Source organism: Papio anubis, chromosome 16 (genome assembly GCF_008728515.1).
Source record: "Papio anubis isolate 15944 chromosome 16, Panubis1.0, whole genome shotgun sequence".
Taxonomy (NCBI): Eukaryota; Metazoa; Chordata; class Mammalia; order Primates; family Cercopithecidae; genus Papio; species Papio anubis.
Window position 1 is genome coordinate 52,904,789 of NC_044991.1, and position 16,133 is coordinate 52,920,921.

The 16,133-nt window shown below is 43.6% G+C and overlaps 1 protein-coding gene across 1 annotated transcript in view; it reads left to right on the forward strand.

Annotated features, from left to right (window-relative positions):
- Positions 1-1,304: 1,304 nt before the first annotated feature.
- The window catches only part of GPCPD1 (glycerophosphocholine phosphodiesterase 1), a 63,484-nt gene continuing 48,655 nt past the window's right edge, over positions 1,305-16,133 (forward strand). Inside the window, 3 exon segments of the mRNA XM_031656573.1 lie at positions 1,305-1,420; positions 7,133-7,209; positions 10,921-11,017. Coding sequence (XP_031512433.1) covers positions 7,161-7,209; positions 10,921-11,017 — 146 coding nt within the window. The 5' untranslated portion in view covers positions 1,305-1,420; positions 7,133-7,160.

A 16,133-nucleotide genomic window follows, 5' to 3' on the forward strand; every position in this document is an offset into this window, starting at 1 on the left:
ACAGGCGTGTGCCACCACAACCGACTAATTTTTATATTTTTAGTAGAGACGGGGTTTCGCCGTGTTTGCCAGGATGGTCTCAATCTCTTGACCTCCTGATCCCCTCTCCTCAGCCTTTCAAAGTGCTGGGATTACAGGCGTGAGCTACCGCGCCCGGCAAGTTGTAAAGTTTCGTAAGAGAACTTCAAGTGGCAAATGCTGATTAACTTTCTGGAGACCACCAAAGGAGAGGAAAAAAATAAAATTTTTTTTGTTAGGGCTCATTTTTTTAGAAAATAAACTACGACTCTGGCAGGGAGAGTCTGCTTTCAAAAAAGTTCCTTCAAACTTTAATTTGCATACTTGTTAACCTGGGGATGTTGCTAGAGGCAGATTTGATAGGGCAGGTCTGGGATGGTCCTGGGAGTCTGCAATTCTGAGTTCTGGCAGGTGCTACTGGCTTGTCGACCACACTTTGCGTACAAAGGGTATAAACTCTCATCCAGCTTAGGTGACTTAATCGTTTTCAATTAATGATTTGATCTAAGTGTGACTGTTGTTTTGCAACGAAAGACAGTTTCCAGAAAACATCAGTACTGGTAATTTCCCCCGTTTCCAAACACGTGAAAAAAATACAACTCAACTCTGAATTGTAGCTCCAGGCTCCACAGTCAGTTCTTTCCTTCCTTCCCTCCCTCCCTTCTTTCTTTCCGATGGAGTTTTGCTCTTGTTGCCCAGGTTGGAGTGCAATCTCGGCTCACTGCAACCTCCGCCTCCCGGGTTCAAGCGATTCTCCTGCCTCAGCCTCCCGAATAGCTGGGATTACAGGCACGCGCCACCACGCCCGGCTAATTTTGTATTTTTAGTAGAGACAGGGTTTCACCATGTTGGCCAGGCTGGTCTCCAACTCTGACCTTACGTGATCCGCCCGCCTCGGCCTCCCGAAGTGCTGGGATTACAGGCGTGCGCCATCGTGCCCGGCCCACGTGGGTTATTTCTGAGGCGGCTTTGATGGACCACAGTACACACCTATGACCCCAGGGCAGGTGTCAAGGTGCTGGCGCTGGGGTCGGCTAAGAAGGGCTGCGGGGACATGGGGGATGCCCGGCGGCCCTCGGCCGCAGACGTCAGCCCTTTCCAGGAACGCGCGGGCCCGCACCCCCCGCGCGCGGCTGCCGATTGGCTGGGATGGCGCCGGGCGTGACGTCAGGGCCCGCCCCACCGCCCTCCGGCCCCGCCCCTTGGGGTGGCCTGGCAGTTTGGTCTGGAGCAGCTGAAACCGGTTTGAGCGTAGCCGCTTCCTGCCGCTCGGCGCCGCGGCAGGCCGCCTGGGGGAGCGCTGGCGAGGCGCGGACGGCGGGCGCACGGTACCTCTGCCTGTGGTCCTCGCTCTCGGGCGGGGCGGCGGCGACGCGGACCTGCGGACTAGCGAACCCGGCAGGTGAGGCGGCGAGCCGGGTGCGGGGGCCGGGCGGCCGCTCACGTGGCGGGCCGAGCTGTCAGGGCGGCCCGGGACGCGGCGGGGCTGGGGGCGTCGGGGCCAAGGCGCAGGCGGGGTCTTCGGGCCGGGCACTGCCAGCGGGGGAACGGCGGCCGGGCGTTCGCTGCGCTAAACCGGTGGCTGGGACGCACTCGACTTTTATTGTTCACTGCCGCGCTTCCGCTAGGCTGCCTGGGGCTTAGTTCCCTTCTAAAAAATACGTGGAGCATTTGAGGCGTAGCAGGGTAAGTGGAGCATAGGACCACCGCAAATATGCAGAGTACTGAGTCCGGGAACAAAGACACCAAAAATGCAGGTGAGGTCCTCTGGGGACATCCCCTGCCCCACAGCGGCCCCCTGGCTCACCGCCGGTCTCTGTCCCTAAGTTACTCATCGTGTTTTGACAACTGCTTATTTTCTGAAATTGCCTGGACACGTAGTCTAGGGCATGCTTGTATAATTCAGTTATTCCAAGAAACCAAAGTGCCTTTCCTAGGAAAAGATTCCAGGAATAGTCATGAGTGCCCTCGATACAATTTTTTAGGTCGGCTGCCCCTTCTCTCCAAAGCTCTACTTTTCCCAAAGCTCTTCAGACTGCCTTGCTGAGTGAGGTAGGAGAGAGAGCCTCAATCACTTAAGTGTCTTATCAGCCCTCTACCCAGACTCCACTGGCCCGCTGGAAAAGAAATCGGGCGTGAATTGTAGAGGATCTTCCACCTTAAGGCAGCTGTTAGTCTTAGTCTGATGTAGACCTGCATAGAGGAACTGATGGAACCGAGCAGGATGTTTGGACCCGATGTTTTTTCTTCACACTCTTCTGTCACCTCCTCCCATTTCTGCACAGCTCTCACCCACTACTCTACCCCGTCATGCTTCCCCGTGCTACGTTTCTGACGAGTTGTGACTTAACTAAGAAATAAACACAAGGTATTAGTCTTTTTTTTTTTTTTTTCAAAATTCCTAATGTCATGGATACAAATAACACCAAGCAAACAAGAAAACTGCACGTGGTGCAGTCCATTCCTGTTTTAAGAACTAGGAAGAACCGAGAGCTAGAGAAAACCAGTATTCTAGACAACATTTAAATCTGCATAATAACGACATGGGAAAGCTGGACTCTGAGAAATAATGACCACAAAAGAAAACTCATCGTAGCAAAGTGAGTAAAATTTGATACGTACATAAAGTACGTCGATGAATCAAATCTTTATGTATGAGTTAAAACAGGAAAAAAACGTATGAAACATACGCATGAGAATAATATCACGATAAAATGAATGGAAAACATTTGGGAAATGTTACTGCATTGTTTAGAAAGTTGATCAAGGAATTAACTTGGTTTAATTAAACCTATTCCAGAAACACTTTCTTAATAAAGACCCATTAATGTCTTAACATGTTTGATTAAGATATTGGCTTCAAGTATACCGGAATCAGAATGACAGTCACAACTTATCAGAAATGTAGCAAGGGTTGTAGTGATCCTTCACCAAGATGAGCAAAAATTAACTCAGGGAAAGGTAGGCATTTTATATATTACTTTATTTAGCTAGTTAGGAGGATCAAAGCTGCCAAGGCCTAGGAAAGGGCAAGGATAATTGGAAACAGCTTTTTTCCTTGAAAAAATTCAAAGGAAAACAGAGATGTTCCTTTTAGCCAGCAAAACACTTCAGCTAAAAATATCTGACTTCAATTTAGCTCTAAAGTAAATGTCCCTGTACCTTGGTTTACTTCATACCCCTTTTGTTTCCCAGGCTGGTAAATCAGTAGTGTCACGTGTGGGGAAAGTTTGAGGAAAAGAAGAGAGTAAAATTTATTTTGTCAGGTAGTGTGAACTCTGAAATTTTTAAAAATGTAGATTACCATGTCATATTTTGCTAATTGCTTGAGTCTTTTAAAAAGGGTTATTTAAATACTACTCAGAATCTCAGATGAGAATGCTGTTTAGTCTTTCTCTTCAAAGATTACAAAATAGATGTTATGTTTTCAAAAACCAAAAAGCAGAGGCCTATCTCAGAAAGTGTAGTCTATATGTGAGGTAATAGGTGAGTTGGTTACATTATCTGGTCAGCTCATGTGCATACAATGACTAACATTTTTCATCTTACTCTTGTTTTTATGTATATCCAGAACTGACCTTTCCTTTCCAAGTTGGGATTTTTTTTTTCCTTGTTTAGAAGAAGATGTATGGGTGGGTGCATACATTTTTTGTTCCACAACACAGTCGTCTTTTTACTTGGTCACTGCTGTTTTGGTGGTAACTGGATGCCAAAATTGTATACTTCAACACAGCACCAGACTTTTGGCCTCTGTCCATAATCAAGTAAATTGCATTTGGAACAGCTCCCAAGGCTTTTATATGGTATGGTATCAAATTTGGAGAGGGAGGGCATTCGGGGTGGAAATCAAACCAGATTGCTTGACTTTGGTAAATCAAGTGGAAGATGATGCTTTGTTGACTTTTGGAGAGGTTTTCTGGGAGGTGTTTTTGTGCTTGTGTATATAGCTTTGTATAGTACATTTACTGCAGCTGTTTACTGCTAAGTTACTGTAGTCACTCTTCTAAACAACTTTGAGAATAAAAGACTCAGTTTTTATAATCAGTTCATTTCCCTTTTATTAAATTTACTTAAGTTTTCCATTTGCCTTAATGCAGTAGAAATCTAGAGATAATTTTGTACTAGCTGTTGATTTTGGTGCATAGGAACAATATCTGATTTCCGTTCGGTTGATTAAAATAGTTAGTTAAAATTAGTCAACAAATAGCAAAATACCAACTATTTAATCATGTATATGAGGTTGTCCTTAGTTGAGAACCGCAACAGTAAACACCAAATGAAAGCGCACCTTATAGGTTAAGATTGAAGTTGGTCATTCAGCCGTTTTGATGGGTGATGGACTATTTGCTCTCATAAATTTAATTCAGTAACTTAAATGTCAGGCCTTTTTTTTTTTTTTTTTAAATCGAGACAGAGTCTCACTCCATCACCCGGGCAGGAGTACAGTGGCACAATCTCAGCTCACTGCAACCTCTGCCTTCTGGGTTCAAGTGATTCTCATGCCTCAGCCTCCCAAAGTGCTGGGATTATAGGCGTGAGTCACCATGCCTGGCCACCATGTTTACTCTTAGATGCAGAAGATAGTATAAGAAATTATTTTGATGAAGGGAAGTCTTTTTTTTTCTTTTCTTTTCTTTTTTTTTTTTCAGATGGCATCTCCCTCTGTTGCAGAGTGCAGTGGCGCAGTGGCGTGATCTCGGTTCACCACAACCTCTGCCTCCCGGGTTCAAGTGATTCTTCTGCCTCTGCTTACCGAGTAGCTGGGACTGTAGGCACGTGCTACCATGCCCAGCTAATTTTTGTATTTTTAGTAGAGATGGGGTTTCACTGTGTTGGCCAGGCTGGTCTTGAATTCCTGACCTCATGATCCGCCCGCCCAGGCCTCCCAAAGTGCTGAGATTATAAGGAATGAAGCCACCACGCCCGGCCTTTTTTCTTTCTTTCTTTCTTTTTTTTTTGAGACAGAGTCTCGCTGTGTTGCCCAGGTTGGAGTGCAGTAGCACGAATTTTGCTCACCGCAACCTCTGCCTCCCAGGTTCAAGCGATTCTTCCACCTCAACGTCCTGCGTAGCTGGGATTATGGGTGCCCACGACCATGCCCAGCTAATTTTTGTATTTTTAGTAGAGACAGGGTTTCACCATGTTGGCCAGGCTGGTCGACCTTAGGTGACCCACCCGCCTTGGCTTCCCAAAGTGCTGGGATTACAGGCATGAGCCACTGTGCCTGACCAAAGGGAAGGTTTTCACTAGTGTAGTATTGTGTGTTCTAACCAAAATGGTAGAGTTGCCAAATAGGGAATTTCGTATCCAAATATGACATGACTCCACACTAGTGGTCTTGCGCTCTGTGAGATGAATATTTGACAATGTACATTTATAAATATATATATATATATCAGTGTTACATTTTATAATTGATGTAAATGTGATGATACATAGTTTATAGCTAACATGGAGCCTGGACTCTTGGCCCTCATCTCAACCTGAGCCCATTGATGTTTGGAGCTGGACAATTAATTATTTGTGGAGGGCTGTTCTGTGTATTGTATGGTGTTCAGCAGCACTCTTTGGCCTTTACCCGCTAGATGCTAGGAGTGCCACTCCCAGTTGTGACAACCAAAAATGCCTCCTGATATTACCAGATAATCCCCTGGAGGGCAGAATTGCCTTTGGTGAGAACTGCTGGTATAAATCTATCTACCTTGACTGGGAAGTGTGGTGAATTTTGCGTAGCAGTGTTCATTAAATGACTCGGGGGGAGGGGGAGGGAGCGAAGCAGAACTGGAAAAGTGACTATGAAAGGTAGCTATGCAAGGTACTTTAGAATTGTTTTGTAAGGTAATATATAAATGCAAATGAAATTTAAGCTGGTAATGTTCATGATGCAGAATAAAGATGTGATTGGAATTCTTGTAGGAACATTGGTGGGTTGGGGGCAAAGGTTTTTTTGGGGGGTGTTGGAGAAGTTATGTAGAATATGGTGTGTCTTTGGATGGAGTATGTTTTCTGTCCACTTAAATTATGTAAGTATCTCAAAGTATATTATATGTATGTGTGTATTAATCTATTTTTTATATTCCTTTAGGTATTTAAGTTAGTGGATGGGAAACAGATTCCTTTGACAAGGAAGAAATGAAAAAATTAGCGATAGTTGTTTCTCTTCTCTACCACAGTATTACCCGGGTCAGGAAAGATAGGGTTGAATTCAGAACAGCTGCTTATCAGAAGAGAAAGTATGTAGCAAGAGAATGTTGACAACTTAAAAAATAACAAGTTTGGATACTTTGTTTTACAATGTGTATTTCAGGCGTGCATTCTGTCTTGTTTTCTTTTTGGGCATACATTCTTAAAGAATAGCTTTGTAGCACTAGGCTTCAAACTTGCTAGATACTTCCCAAGTAATTGAGTCACTGTATATATAAGGACTCTGAAATTAATCTTTTTTTTTTTTTTTTTGCTCATAATTGAGATTCATTTTCATTTTTTGCTTTAATAAAAAAAAGCTTTATTCAGACTGTGTTTTGTTTTTTTGAGACAGGGTCTTGCTCTGTCACTCAGACTAGAGTACAGTGGCACAATCACAGCTCACTACAGCCTCAACCTCCTGTGCTAAAGTGATCCTGCCACCTCAGTGTCAATCTGTAGCTGGAAGTACAGGCATGTTCCCCATGCCCGGCTAATGTGTGTGTGTGTGTATATGTGTGTGTGTGTGTGTGTGTGTGTGTGTGTGTGTGTGTGTGTATATATATATATATATATATATATATTTTTTTTTTTTTTTTTTTTTGTAGCTATAGGACCTCACTGTGTTTCCCAGATTGGTCTCAAACTCCTGAGCTCAAGTCATCCTCCTGCCTCAGCCTCCTTAAGTGTTTGTATTACAGGCATGAGGCACTGTGCCTGGTTTATTTTTTGCTTTTTCACTTGTTTCTTTCCCCTACCCCCACCCCGCACTAAAGTTACTTTAAAACAAACAAACAAACAAAACCCCACCATAAAACTGCAAAGACATTAAATATTGCTTTTAAAAATATAAATGGTTGAAATTGTTTCTTGATGGTGGCTATCTAATGCTAATATTTTTATACTGTAAGTTACTTTTTTTTTTTTCTAGCACAACATCATAAAAGAAATCCATCAGAATGACACCTTCTCAGGTTGCCTTTGAAATAAGAGGAACTCTTTTACCAGGTATTTTTAAAGTTTTACTTTAAAACAATTAAAATTAAATTAGCATGTTTCTTATCTGGATTACCTTAAATATGGAGTTGCTATTAGAGTGCACCTGATTTTTTAGATGAAAATATCTGTAGGTCCTGCCTGATATCAGAAATGTACTTGGAGCATAGTAAGCACACCAAAAACCTCCTCAAACACTGTCTTGTTCTCATGTTTTCCCAAAAAAGCTGTGAATTTATACTTAACTTTGCACAGGACAGAGATGGTTGGGCTGTGGTTTCTAGGCAGCATTAAAATGAAGGAAACTTTGCTAGTGCAAGAAGTTGGTAGGCCAGGCGCAATGGCTCATGCCTGTAATCCCAGCACTTTGGGAGGCCGAGGTGGGCAGATCACTTGAGGTCAGGAATTCAAGACCAGCCTGGCCAACATGGTGAAACCCCGTCTCTACTAAAAATACAAAAATCATCCGGGCGTGGTGGCACGTGCCTGTAATCCCAGCTACTTGGGAGGCTGAGGCAGGAGAATTGCTTGAACCCAGTAGGCAGAGGTTGCAGTGACCTGAGATCATGCCATTGCACTCCAGCCTGGGTGACAGCCAGACTCTGTCTCAAAAAAAAAAAAGAAAGAAAGAAAGAAAGAAAGAATAAGTTGGTGAAACAATTGGCTGGGATAACCTTGTTCCTATGTGTGAATATGTTTTTAGCCTCATTGTATTTTTTGCAGTCCCTTAAAGTGCTGTGAGATAATTTTAGTGTAAGATAGCATGTCAAAGCCGTATCACACCTGGGCTCTCATAAAACTGAGGTACCTCTCAGTTTTATGTACTCTGGCTATACAGGCCTTTCAGTTCCTTAAATGTGCTGCATTCCTTCCTCCTTTCTATCCTCTTTTAGGACTTTCTCAAATGCTGTTTCCTCTGCCTAGATCTTTGCCCACTCTCATACTCCCCCTGTTCCTTCTCTCCCCTGTCCCCACTGCTAGCCTCCAGATTCCACTAGGTTAGGGCCAGCCTCCTGATTCCAGTAGGTTCTGGCCCTATTTTATAGCACCTCTTGGATATTTTCTAGAATTATTTGAGTGACAGATTGTAAACTCTGTTGAAAACGTGACTTTTTTTTTTGAGACGGAGTCTTGCTCTGCGCCCAGCCTAGAGTGCAGTGGCACGATCTCAGCTCACTGCAACCTCCGCCTCCTGTGTTTAAGCAATTCTCCTGCCTTAGCCTCCTGAGTAGCTGGGATTACAGGTGCCTATCATGGCGCCCGGCTAATTTTTGTATTTTTAGTAGAGACAGGGTTTCACTGTCTTGTCCAGGCTGGTCTGGAACTCCTGACCTCGTGATCCACCCGCCTGGGCCTCCCAAAGTGCTGGATTACAGGTGGGAGCCACTGTGCCCAGCCTTTTTTTTTTTTGAGATGGAGTCTCACTTTGTTGCCCAGGCTGGAGTGCAGTGACGTGATCTCGGCTCACTGCAACCTCGGCCTGCCAGGTTCAAGCAATTCTCCTGCTTCAGACTCCTGAGTAGCTGCGATTACAGGCACCCACCACTACACCCAGCTAATTTTTTTTTTTTAGACAGAGTCTTGCTCTGTTGCCCAGGCTGGAGTGCAGTGGCAGGATCTCAGCTCACTGCAGCCTCGGCCTCCCGGGTTCAAGCGATTCTTCTGCCTTAGCCTCCCGAGTAGCTGGGATTACAGGTGCGTGCCACCACACCCAGCTAATTTTTGTATTTTTAGTAGAGATAGGGCTTCACCATGTTGGCCAGGCTGGTCTTGAACTCCTGACCTAGTGATCCGCCAACTTTGGCCTCCCAAAGTGCTGGGATTATAGGCATGAGCCACCACACCCGGCCTGTGCCTGCTAATTTTTTATTTTCAGTAGAGACAAGGTTTTACCATGTTGGCCAGGCTGGTCTTGAACTCCTGACCTAAAGTGATCCGCCAGCTTTGGCCTCCCGAAGTGCTGGGATTATAGGCGTGAGCCACCGCACCCGGCCTGTACCCGGCTAATTTTTTATTTTCAGTAGAGACAAGGTTTCGCCATGTTGGCCAGGCTGATCTTGAACTCCTGACCTAAAGTGACCTGCCCACCTTAGCCTCCCAAAGTGCTGGCATTATAGGCATCAGCAAATCACACCTGGCGTTTTTGTATTTTTAGTAGAGACAGGGTTTTGCTATGTTGGCCAGGCTGTTCTCGAACTTCTGGCTTTAAGTGATCTCCCTGCCTTGGCCTCCCAAAGTGCTGGGATTACAGGCATGGGCCACTGTGCCTGGCCCACATGTATTTAGAGCCCTGAAATCTGAATGACTGTCACACTTGGAATTTTAGTTAAGTTTTAGGCAGTCCAAGCTAACAAAATGCTCATGCAGGTGGCTAAAGCTGAGTACAATTCTAGTCTTACTAGAGCGGTGCCTCAAGCTTGGAATCCCAGCTGTTCTCAGAATGTGGAGGAGTCTGTCTTGAGCCAAATTGGCAGTTGGACTCAGTTCATTATCTTTTTCTTTATGAATTTTAATTGTATTCAGAATGTGTTGATATTTAAGTCAGAGACTTCTACTTACTTTTATCCAAGTGTGTTCTGCAAAATATATAAAATTTAGCAAGAAGAGGTGGTAGCTATATGTTGGCTTTTAAAGTCTATTGATAAGTGTTCAAAAGAAATGATAGTCATTACTTTAGTTAAGAAGTACTAGATTTTGGCCAGATGGGGTGGCTCATGCCTGTAATCCCAGCACTTTGGAAGGCCAAGGCAGGCAGATCATCTGAGGTCAGGAGTTCAAGACCAACCTAGCTAACATGGTGATCCCATCTTTATTAAAAATACAAAAATTACACAGTCGTGATGGTGTGTACCTGTAATCCCAGCTACTAGGGAGGCTGAGGCAGGAGAATTGCTTGGACCCGGGAAGTGGAGGTTGCAGTGAGCCCAGATCATGCCACTGCACTCCAGCCCGGGCAACAGAGCAAAACTCCATCTCCAAAAACCAAAAAAGAAGTACTAGATTTTCCAACTATGCAAGTCTTTGTTTTGATGGGTTTTTAATTACATTTCTGCTCTCTCATTGAAGTTTTGTTTTTGTTGTTTTTGAGATGGAGTCTTGCTCTGTTGCCCAGGGTGGAGTGTAGTGGTGCGATCTCAGCTCACTGCAACCTCTGCCTCCTGGGTTCAAGTGAATTCTCCTGCCTCAGCCTCCCGAGTAGCTGGGATTACAGGCACCTGCCCCCACACGCCCACCTCAGCCTCCCAGAGTGCTGGGATTACAGGTGTGAGCCACCACGCCTGGCCTTGATAATGTTCTTGATGTGAAACTTATTAATAGCTACTGTTTGACTTTCTAGAAAATATTAATGACCCTTTAGAGTACTGATAGACATATAGTGTTTGCCTGTTAAAATTGGAAGCTGTCTTGAAAGCACAGACTGTGGTTTTATCCCATGTGTATTCTTGGATGCTTGTTACTGGCTCAATGAGTAGTTGAACAGATGAAGAAAACATCCGTATGCCTTCTGCCTTTTCTCTGGCTTTGGTTCTAGAAGGGTGAGTCGAGTTAATAGGCAGGTGTTAGTGAGTGGTAGGTACCTGGGCCCAAACCTATATCTAGTGAGGCTCCTTCATCTCTGCTAAAGGAGGCAGCACATTTGGTTGAACTAATGCAAACTTCCCTACTTGTCCCACTATGACTGATTGTTCTGTTTCTCTGTGACTGATTGTTCTGTTTCTTTAGGAGAAGTTTTTGCAATATGTGGAAGCTGTGATGCTTTGGGAAACTGGAATCCTCAAAATGCTGTGGCTCTTCTTCCAGAGAATGACACAGGTGAAAGGTGAGTATGGAAATGTGAGGTTACAGAATAACTGTGACATTAACCTTAGGATTTTAGGGGCTTTTAAGATATCTTGGTATTTTTTCTTTTAGTTTTAATTTTTATCATCGTTATCATGTTGCATAGTTTTATGAGTGAAATAATTTTACAAAATGTGTGTGGTAAAAACAGGTTCCTTTCTTACCGGTAATCCCCGCCTCTCAACCACTTTCATTTCTTTTTTTTTGTAATTTATTTTTTATTTTTACAACTCAGGATAATTGAATACACTTTTACTTCTTGACTGGTTCTTTAGGTACTTACCACCATAATTAGTTAGACAGGGTCTCGCTCTGTCACCCAAGCTAGAGTAGGGTGGTGTGATCCTAGTTCAGTGCAGCCTTGAACTCTTGGGCTGAAGCCATCCTTGCACCTCAGCCTCCTGAGTAGCTGTGACTGTAGGCACCCATCACCATGCCTAGTTAATTGTGGGGTTTTTTTGTGTGTTTTATTTTTGGTGTGGAGATGGCATTTTTTGTTTGTTTTTTGGGGTTTTTTTTTTTTTTTGGCACAAAGGTGGTGTCTGGCTATGTTGCCCAGGCTGATCTGAAATTCCTGGACCTGAGATCCTCCCACCTTGCTTTCTTATTTAAAGAAACATTTTAAGGCATTATCATTTGTCTTGTCAATATATATTCTTTTCTTTTTTTTTCATTTTTTCTGATTTATTTTTTTAATTGTCAGTACATATTCTTGATAAGAGATCTAATTTTTGTATTTGCTTATAAAAGTATTTCCTTGAAGTATTAGTGTTAAAAGGAGCTGAGAGTGGAACACATACTTAGATATCTTAGCTAAAATAAAGAAATGTATTCACTAGTGGCATTGAATCCATCAGTAAACTTAGTATGGGCCCAGCGGATGGAGAAAGGTAAATCTAGGTGTCAGCCACTCTTCTGCAGTTAAGTGTGAGCTCAGGCAACTGATGTCTGTAGGCCTCAGTTACCTCATCTACACAGTAAAGGCGTTAGCATAAATGAGTGGATGTCAGCAGAGGTGGCACTTACCCCGCTGTGGATAGTTGGAAGTGTTATAGGTTTTCCTAAATAGCATACAAGTATATCCAGTGCCAGATTAGGTGATTGCTAAGGCTCTATTTTCCTGTAGAGCAGCATGACTTAAAATGTGGCCTGTGCACCAGTACCAGTCCAAAAGACTTTTTAAAAAGTCAATCCATGATGTGAGAAATACAAAAATTGAGAGCAAGCATTTAGAAATGGGTATAGCAGTTTGACTCCATGCATGTCACTGTGGGCACATCTCATTGAACTGGGTATGTAGATGAGAATATTGGTCACCAAACAGGTTGAGTAAAGGAAACAAAAACTGCTGGTCATTGACAGCAAATAGTTTGAGGAGCACCGGTGGTAAAGCAGAGGAAAATAACAAAGGAAGGTAAAACAACAGTAATGGAAGCTAAGGGATAGAAAATAAAAAAACACAGAACTCCCTTTTTTCTAGTTTGTCACTAGTATCAAACATTTTCTCAGCCAATTCTCAGCTCTTCTTATAAGAGTTCTATTGGTAAATTGTATTATTTCAGTAGTATATATTCTTTACTAGTCTTTCAAAGACTAGTATTTCCTTCAAGTGGCTGTTTTTTCTTTGATTTTCTGATCAGCCACTCTGGTCTGAAGTGAAACCTCTTATCTTTCTGAACTTGTCTCTAAAACACACCCTTGCCTGTCCTAAGTCAGTTTCAGCCAACTTGGTCAAAAAGTTATGAACAGGATAAGACACTTAACAACTTTAAGAGGACCAGTTGTTCATATGTTGTGCATGTACAGTGAAATAGAGCTGATTCACAGGTGGCAGATAAACAGTGTTTTACAGGGAGAAGGGAGTAGATGACACAGGAATCCATGTGCCTTTAGACAATATTCATGAGTTTTAGAATTGTGTTTCTTTGGAATTTTAATATACTCTACATCTAAGTCTGCTGTGCCCCTCTCTTTCAGGGAGCGTCTTAAGCTTTCTCTTACCAGCTCTCCCTACCCACAGGCTCATAGCAGCTAGAGCTTTCCTGGAATTTTTTTCCACTTAGAGATAACTTGAAGGTCATGGTATCATTTCCTAATACCGCTGAAGATGTGGGTCACTTGTGGTTTCATTTGCCCTCCTTGTAGATTTTATGGTATTTTGGGAAAGGATATAAGGGCAATTCAGAATTAGGCAGTTGCACTAAACTACTACATGACTATCTGTCTTTCCTGGTTTTGATTTAATTTCATCAGATAATTTTGTCTTCACCAAACAGTGCTGATTCTTTCTTTGAATTTTTTTTGTTGTTGTTGTTGGTTTTTTTTTGAGACAGAGTCTTGCTCTGTCGCCCAGGCTGGAGTGCAGTGGCGCGATCTTGGCTCACTGCAAGCTCCGCTCCCGGGTTCACGCCATTCTCCTGCCTCAGCCTCCCGAGTGGCTGGGACTACAGGCGCCCGCCACCATGCCCGGCTAATTTTTTTTGTATTTTTTTAATAGAGACGGGGTTTCACCGTGTTAGCCAGGGTGGTCTCGATTTCCTGACCTCGTTATCTACCCACCTCGGCCTCCCAAAGTGCTGGGATTACAGGCTTGAGCCACTGTGCCCAGCCTTTTAAAAATTTTTTTAGACAGGATCTCACTCTGTCACACAGGCTGGAGTGCAGTGGCGTGATTTCAGTTCACTCTAACCTCAAACTCCTGGGCTCCAGTGATCTTCCTGCCTCAGCCTCTCGAGTAGCTAGATGCACACCATCATGCCCAGCTAATTAAAATTTTTTTTATAGAGATGAGGTTTCACTATGTTGAGACCCAGGTTGTTCCTGAACTCCTGGGCTCAAGCTTCCCTCCTGCCTCGGCCTCCCAACGTTCTGGGTGTAAGCCTGGGTTCTGGTTCATTCTTAAATTTGCCACGTTTGCTTAGACAAGTGAAGTAAAAAGACTCGCTGCTTTGCCTTCTTTATCTCTTATTTTCATTTAGTGGTTCTTTACCAGGGATCACATTAGAATCACTTGGGAGGACTTGAAAAAAAATACACATACCTAGATCCTGGAGATTGAGAAATAATGGCTGAGAGAGTGGCTGCAGCACAGTTTTCAAAGCTTATTACTAATTCTACTCTGCACATCTGGGGCTAGTTTCACATGCTCCAACTGTTTTATAGATGAGGTAGTACTGGGAATTTGCCCCCCCCCCCCCCCCCCCTTTTTTTTTTCCTTTTGGGGTAGCAGAAATGGCAACTTTCTATTCTGAATTGGAAGAGTCTGCCTGGAAACCTCTGTTGAAAAGAATTCTGAGGCTTGTTGGGGAAAATTAGGGAACATGTGCCAAGCATTTGCTATTCTTTTTTTGTTTTTGTTTTGAGATGGAGTCTCACTCTGTCACCCAGGCTGGAGTGCAGTGGTGTGATCTGGGCTCACTGCAACCTCGGCCTCACAGGTTCAAGCGATTCTCCTGCCTCAGCCTCCTGAGTAGCTGGGGTTATAGACGCATGCCACCACGCCTGGCTAATTTTTGTGTTTTTAGTAGAGATGTGGTTTCATCATGTTGGTCAGGCTGGTCTTGAACTCCTGACCTTGTGATCCGCCCACCTCAGCCTCCTAAAGTGCTGGGTTACAGTTTTGAGCCACCATGCCTGGCAGCATTTGCTATTCTTGCTTTAAAGCAGTGATATTTATTTATTTATTTATTTATTTATTTATTTTTTATTATACTTTAAGTTCTAGGGTACATGTGCACAATGTGCAGGTTTGTTACATATGTATACATGTGCCATGTTGGTTTGTTTAAAGCAGTGATTTTTAAAAATGTACATACCTTAATTAAAAAATACTTTATTGCTAAAAAATGATACAATCATTTGAGCCTTTAGTGAATTGCAATCTTTTTGCTGGTGGAGAGTTTTGTCTCGATGTTGATGGCTGCTAACTGATCAGAGTCGTGGTTGCTGAAGGTTGAAGGACAGTGTCAATTTCTTCAAATAAGACAATGGGCCGGGCGCGGTGGCACTTTGGGAGGCCCAGGCGGGCGCATCATGAGGTCAGGAGATCGAGACCATCCTGGCTAACATGGTGAAACCCTGTCTCTACTAAAAATACAAAAAATTAGCCGGGCATGGTGGCGGGCGCCTGTAGTCCCAACTACTCAGGAGGTTGAGGCAGGGGAATGGCGTGAACCCGGGAGGCGGAGCTTGCAGTGAGCCGAGATTATGGCACTGCACTCCAGCCTGGGCGACAGAACGAGACTGCATCTCAAAAAAAAAAGAAAAAAAATGAAGTTTACCACATTGATTAACCGTTCCTTTCATTGAAAGATTTTTCTGTAGCATGTAATCACCGTAACAGATATAATAATAACAAAAAGTTTGAAACATGAGATTTGCCAAACTGTAACATAGACACGAAGTAAGCACATGTTGTTGGGAAAATGGCACTGATAGACTTGCTGGACTCAGGTTTGCCACAAACCTTCAATTTGTAAAAAACACAGTATCTGTGAAGTATAATAAAGTGCAATACAGTGAGCTATATCTGTATTTAATTTAGGAGCTAAGATTGTATCAGAGTGAGGACAATGCCCTAAAACCTGTCTTAGCAGAACCAGGTAGGGTTAAACTACTCATACTGAATTAAGGTTTGGTTAATGGTCTATGACAGGGATTCTCAAAGTGTTCATAAAAGTTACCTGGAGGTGGCCGGGCATGGTGGCTCACGCCTGTAATCCCGGCACTTTGGGAGGCTGAGGCGGGCGGATCATGAGGTCAGGAGATTGAAACCATCCTGGCTAATGCAGTGAAACCCCATCTCTACTAAAAATACAAAAACAAAATTAGCCAGGCATAGTGGCGGGTGCCCGTAGTCCCAGCTACTGGGGAGGCTGAGGCAGGAGAACAGCATGAACCCGGGAGGCAGAGCTTGCAGTGAACCAAGATCACGCCACTGCACTCCAGTCTCGGAGACAGAGCGAGACTCCATCTCAAAAAATAAAAATAAAAAAATAAAGTTACCTGGAGGCTTGTTAAAATACAGATTACTGGGCCCCCACCCCCCAGAGTTCCTAATTTAGTAGGTCTGAGTGGGGCCTGAGAATTTGCATTTC